The sequence below is a fragment of the Nestor notabilis genome, unplaced genomic scaffold, assembly GCF_000696875.1.
Source record: "Nestor notabilis isolate BGI_N333 unplaced genomic scaffold, ASM69687v1 scaffold4585, whole genome shotgun sequence".
Taxonomy (NCBI): Eukaryota; Metazoa; Chordata; class Aves; order Psittaciformes; family Psittacidae; genus Nestor; species Nestor notabilis.
In genome coordinates, this window is record NW_009927800.1 from 30,589 (window position 1) to 36,935 (window position 6,347).

Sequence of the window (6,347 nt, forward strand, 5' to 3'; positions counted from 1 at the left end):
CCCCAGAGCACAGCAGAGGGGCAGGATCCCCTCCCTGAGCTGCTGCTCACGCTCTGGGGGTGCAGCCAGGACACAGCGGGTTCTGGGCTCAAGCCCACACTGAAGCTGGGTCATGGGGAGCTTCTCGTCACCCAACACCCCCAAGGATTGAGACCTGCTCTCAACCCATTCCCTGCCCTGCCTGTGTTTGTGCTCAGAATTGCCCCAACCCAGGGGCATAATATAAACAGAATATAAATACACTATATAAATAAAATACAGATAATGAAAAACCAACCCAAAACCCCACAACCCCAACCCAGTACTCTAACAGTGTTTATGGAAGTTAGTGCCAAGAAAGCAGTAATACTCACTTTCCATTTTCAGCAGATATGTACTCTTCCCATGTAATTGTATTGGGCGATGGTGGAGTAAGGGACTGCCGTCTGACAGGCTGTTCAGAAAAAACAGGTCTTAACTCTTTATCTTTCCTTACACGCTCCTAGAATTTTGCATCTTAAAAGATACAACTATTCTTCCACTCTACACAGAACAGCAATATCGGCTAACCAGTCTGTGGCTGATACTTTACTGTGGCTGATACTTCACTGGGCTTTTCTATCTCCTGCTCTCGCCCTCATAGTCTCCATTTAGGTATTTGGCCTCAAACTGTATTTCACGTAGTTGTTGGCTCCTTTAATACATCAGTTAATCAGTTCATTCAAGTGTCAATGACAAGTAACAAAGCACAAGTTAATACAGAAATAAACAGATCATTTTTAAACTGCACGTTCCCAGATGACGTCTGGCTCGTTCTGAATAGCTCTTGATTTCATGGTGATAATAATAGGCTTAGCTCCACTTTAATGAAGCTAAAGAAAAACATGATTGAAAGCAAAGCAGAAAGGCATTCTGAACCATAAACATTTGGTCTAAAAGAAGTTAGAGTGATCTGCCACAGCCAAACCCATCATTTTTTACTAAGAGCCAAATTAAGACTGAAATAGCCAATATAATCACAGAAATTGCTGAATGTGTGCACTAATCAGGATAATTCATTAATGTATCACCATGATTATACTTGTAGATCATACTTATAAATTAAGTCAATCAAAACAGAATAAACCCATTTTCTATAATATAGTATTATCTATAGATACTGCCAAATGACTGGTGTGAGCCCTGTTGGCAGATCCTATGCACAAATCCACATACAGTGAAGAATGATATGGTTATACCTCAAAGTTTTGCTCCATTAAGTTGCCACCTTTACTCAGGCTCTCCATGATAGCTTTATTTCGAAGAATATCCTCCTCGCTGAGATGTTCTCTTCTTTTCCTTGATTCTAATACAAGTCCATTAACCAAGTAGAAATCTGCCAAAAAGTTTCCTACTCTTTCCTGCAGGAAAGGAACTGGACATCAGTGACTCACAGAGATAAAATTAAACAATTGAAATGCTTGTGTATCCAAATAATTGCACTTCAGTGCAATAAGATAACTTCAGGACTGAAATGCTGTAATTCACACAACCAACCACTCGAGCTGTCAGTGGACAAGCCCAGTAGGGTTTGGAGAGCACAAACACATGAACTCCATCGTGAGCAGGTATTTTGTACCAACGACAACTTTAAGACAGAAAGGATTGCTTAAGAATTTGAGTGGCCAAGGAAAATCTGACTTTAATCCCCTTCACCAGCAAGCTGTGCTGAAGGATAATTTACAGGTGTAGAATATGGATTTGGTATTCAAAAGGAAGAAGGTTCTACAACACTAGCTCAGATGATAACCTGTGAGGAACAGCGCTACCTGAACGCATCCAGATGAAACCAAATCCCTTCACAGTCACAAGATAATAATTTCCTACTCAAAGAAGCTACCACAGGGGGCATTTCAATTTCTTCACAGCTGAGAACTTACACCTCAGACAGATGGATAACACAGAAAGGAACACCCAAAGGAAACTATCCACAACGCTCTCATCTTCCTACACTGCTCTGACACAGAAGAGCACAGGCTCCTCACTGCACACCCTGGAATGAATTTGCAGAAGCCACATCTTCCTACAGGGGAGTAATTTTCATCTTAAGGCTGCCTGCACTAGTCTGTCTCCAGTAATCAGTCTGTGAAGTTTTCTCTCTGCTTACTGTTTTGTCTTCTCGAAACAGCCATCCCGTCTGGGCACGCGTGAAGGTGATGGATTTGGTTGATAATGTTGCTGAGTAAATATCACTGCTCATCAAAATGTCAACCTCCTCTTCTGTTTCCATCTCAGATTCCTAGAAGACAAATTCCCAAATACTGAACAGAACTTAATAATGATGATTATTCTTTTTTAATGTACTTTTTATAGAAGAAGTTAGAAGTAAATCAATAAACCTTTTCCTTTGGAACTTCTCCCAGAACTAGCCTTCCCTGAACTTTCAAACTCTCTTATAGGCCAAGTGGTTACCTTGGTTTAATCTTAAATATTAATGGCAGTGTTCAAGGCCAGGTTGGACACAGGGGCTTGGAGCAACCTGCTCTAGTGGAAGGTGTCCCTGCCCGGGGCAGGGGTTGGAGCTGGAAGAGCTTTAAGGTCCTTTCCAACACAAACCAGTCTGGGATTCTATGAAATAAAGCATCCAAGTGATTTATCCAGAAGCTCAGCAGCCTCTTTCCACATGCAAAGATACATACACATAAGTGATTGGTGGGTAAAGCTGTAAACTAAAACCTTGCCTAAATACAAGGGGTCCAAGGAGTCATATCCTTGTGCTGTTAACAACTAAATTGGCCACAGGGTGACTGAATGGATGCCGAGCAGCGGCAAGCAAGTTTGAAAACCCATCTGAAGATGGTGAGGAGCCCAGTAAAAAGATTAAAAGTAGCACACATCATAACTTAGAAAAGATTTGCCTACTCAGAATGGTAACAGATTTTTCCAAATGAATCACATTCCAGCTTTTTCCCCATTTCAAAGTTTCCATTCAAAAGCACTATTTATCACACCAGACTTTCATGTCACGTATGGAGCTAACTTACAACAACTGAACAATAACTCTTTGGTTTGCATTTCCCCGGAGCTTGTCGGGCTCTTTTTGAGAGGCACATTCTGTTTAAGCAGACTTCTGGTATGAAATAAAAGCTTGAGGTATTTCACACCATACATTCACATAGGTCTTTACCTCATGATGTATTCGCTGGTAAACTTTTTGTTCATTGTCTAAAACTACAAAAGATTCAGAGGGTGCGGCATCACCATTAAAAATGAAGCTTAAATCCCCTCGTTGGCACTTCATGTCAGTAAAGTCTATGAGAGTTGTGTCCAGCCTGTGAAAATACACCAACACAGTGACCCATAAACATTCAAATACACTCATGAGTTCAGTTAAAGCAGAAGCATTCTGATTTTTTTAATCATAACCAAACACACCGAGGCCCAAGTTTTAATAGAACATTTTCAGATGTGAAGCCTGGATGCAGAAATCAAATTGCTATTAACAGTAAGTTCCACATTATCACATCTCTACCATTATAAATGTATTCCAAACTATTACTATGCCAGCTTCAGAGGAAAAGGTAACATCTTTCTTCAGAAAACTTTATTCCCAAACTGCCAGCATGAGGAAGTGACAGAATTTATGAAGCCAGTACGTGCTACACACTGAGAAACACAACTACTCCATGTGATCAGCATCCTGTTCTACAAGCAGCAAGCACTGATGTGAGTAACAACATCAGGAATGACCCAAATTACGAAGAGGACTAAGAACCAGACTGATTTTTTATTATTTGACTTATTTTACTCGCTATTTCTGTTCTTCCCTCTCACCAACACAGAAGAAATGCTTCTGCTGACCTGAAAAACTAGAAGATGGAGCCAAGGACAAGAACCTGAGTGTGGACAACTCCTGGAAGCACTATAGTGACTTTGTGAATCTGTCACACCAAGTGTTTTGAAAAGAGAAACGATACCACCTTTTCTTACTAACAGAGACAGGAGCAGCAACATTTCTCCACAAAATGCTGAAAGCTCCTTTCTTTGAAATTGTGTTAAAAATATCAAATTCCTGTTTTTCAACTCATCATTGTCATGTCCAGTAGATCAAGCTTTACACAGCTTTTCTTCCTTTGGTTTTCAGTGACTCAGGTACTGAAGTTAAACTCGGACCAACAGAGGTAAAAAGGAGACAGTCTGAAGTTCAAACCACTTCCTGGCTCTAACCACCAGCATGCACACACAGGCTGTTTCACCAATATTTGCACACTCCTCAGTGACTTCTTTCACACCACACTGGAATTCAGTGTTTTCACCACCACACAGACATTTATGACTTAGATAACACACACTGTAAAATCAGACTTACCTGATATTTATACCTTGTTTGTGTATTTTACATGCATCAGAAGGCAGAATTCGGGAAAGTAAAGGCACTGAAGGTAGGCAGAGAGAACAGAGTCAGGACATTGAGGTTCCTCTGCAACGTATTTCTATTAAAACTATGCATCAGTTTGAATCTCTCTTTTAATTTTAATACAAATATATCACACCCATTTTCCATCATAATCTCAATACAGACACAACTGACTAATACCAGGGTTACTTCCATTCAATAACTGCAAATCTGACTTGTAATTGTACAGGGTACTTTCAGCGTCAGGACATTATTTCAAGTGTCCTCAGGCACAGCTAAATCATTTATAAATCCTAATAACTCGTCTTCTAGCAGTTTGAAATTTTAATTCTAGGATTTGATAGTTTACTTAATATATTGTGCCAACTGACAGCCCAGCTGCCGCTGAAGCAGAACACCCACAAGCAGAAAAGAAAATCCAATGCACTAAGCTTAAAACACCAAGCAAACACGAAAGCACCGGTGGAACCGAGAGGCCAGACAGAGTTACGAGAGGGACACATGAGACTGCAGCTCTCCTTACATTTTTACTCATTTATTTCTATTTTCCTACTCAAGTAAGAGGAGGTGGAAGGTTATAAAGTCACATAAAAGAAGCATTAAGGTGAAGTTTTGGCTTGAAGAACCCACCACACAACTCAATTTAACTGACAGTCCCCATTCAGAGTACAGGCTAAATTCAGGAAATTAAATGCCTCAAGTCCAGTTACTCAATTAAATTGTTCAAACCACTGCTCTGTGGTGACACAAATCAACCACAAATCGATAGGGACATTTTACTATTCTGCTTTTCTAATAATCCATTTCTTAAAGTAAGCAGCAGCTTGTTCTCCCCACCCTGTGTCACTGGATTACAGAGCAGGATTCAGCTCCAAAAATGAATAAGCAAAAATAGAAGTAAGGCAAGACAGCTCAGCAAAAAAGCTGTCTTCCTTTCTTGGTAACTTAGATCTTGAGCATTGAATGGTGAGCTTTCCAACATGCAAACCAATTGATAATTTCAGCTCGAGAGAACACGTGTGCTGAAGGCTGATTACATTATCTCCCTGTAAAGGGAATATGCAGTTGCTTACCCCAACTTTGAAAATCCCAGTGAAGCTCTAGGTAGAAGTCACCTAGCTGAGATGAAAAGAACAACGTGTTAACAAGCTTTTCAGTCTAAATGGCGACTGTAAAATCTGCTGACAGACAGCAGAAGTTGGGCTTTGCTGACAAAGAAAACTTTCTCTAACGTTAGTATTCGAATTTATACTGAACTTAAACATTTCTGAAGCTTTAACTAGAGTAGAATCAATAACGATAAAATTACACGACTCATTTGAACTGCCCATTTTCAATAATTTTTAAAATAATAATTTACACAGCTATTAAGCCATAGACTGTAAAAGGTTTATTGTAAATACATGCTTAAAAAAAGATCTATGGAGCTCTGCTTGCTTTGATTGATCACATCAAACCCCATGGGATTGTATGTTCTAGCTTAAATCACGGGAACTTTAGGTTAGATCTAAGGAAGAAGTTCTTCACAGTGAGGGTGCTGAGGCACTGGAATGGGTTGCCCAAGGAAGTTGTGAATGCTCCAACCCTGGAGGTGTTCAAGGCCAGGCTGGACAGAGCCTTGGGCAACATAGTTTAGTGTGTGGTGTCCCTGCTCATGGCAGGGGGGTTGGAACTAGATGATCTTAAGGTCCCTTCCAACCCTAACTATTCTATGATTCTATGATTGTATGAAATTATGAGTCAAGTTTTAGGTAGGAGTATTCACATACACAAATCTCAATCTGCCTTCTGGAAACATTCTTAATTCATTATATACAAACTCTACCTGCATAAACACCTACCAGCCAACTCCTTTAAACTGTATGCAAAGCAAAAGCAAAGTAAGGGGTGACTTAACCAAAATCAGCAAATGTTGGGAGTACACTGAGGTAGTCACATTCTTCCACTCCACACAACTCCAGACCAGGCCTTG

The 6,347-nt window shown here is 40.2% G+C and overlaps 1 protein-coding gene across 1 annotated transcript in view; it reads right to left on the minus strand.

Moving 5' to 3' along the window:
• The window catches only part of ANKRD13C (ankyrin repeat domain 13C), a gene marked incomplete at its 5' end in the record, with an annotated part of 16,357 nt that overhangs the window by 4,186 nt on the left and 5,824 nt on the right, over nucleotides 1–6,347 (minus strand). The window contains 6 exons of the mRNA XM_010014217.1: nucleotides 354–433; nucleotides 1,218–1,379; nucleotides 2,126–2,257; nucleotides 3,146–3,290; nucleotides 4,328–4,394; nucleotides 5,449–5,494. Coding sequence (XP_010012519.1) covers nucleotides 354–433; nucleotides 1,218–1,379; nucleotides 2,126–2,257; nucleotides 3,146–3,290; nucleotides 4,328–4,394; nucleotides 5,449–5,494 — 632 coding nt within the window. The remainder of the gene's footprint in view (nucleotides 1–353; nucleotides 434–1,217; nucleotides 1,380–2,125; nucleotides 2,258–3,145; nucleotides 3,291–4,327; nucleotides 4,395–5,448; nucleotides 5,495–6,347) is intronic.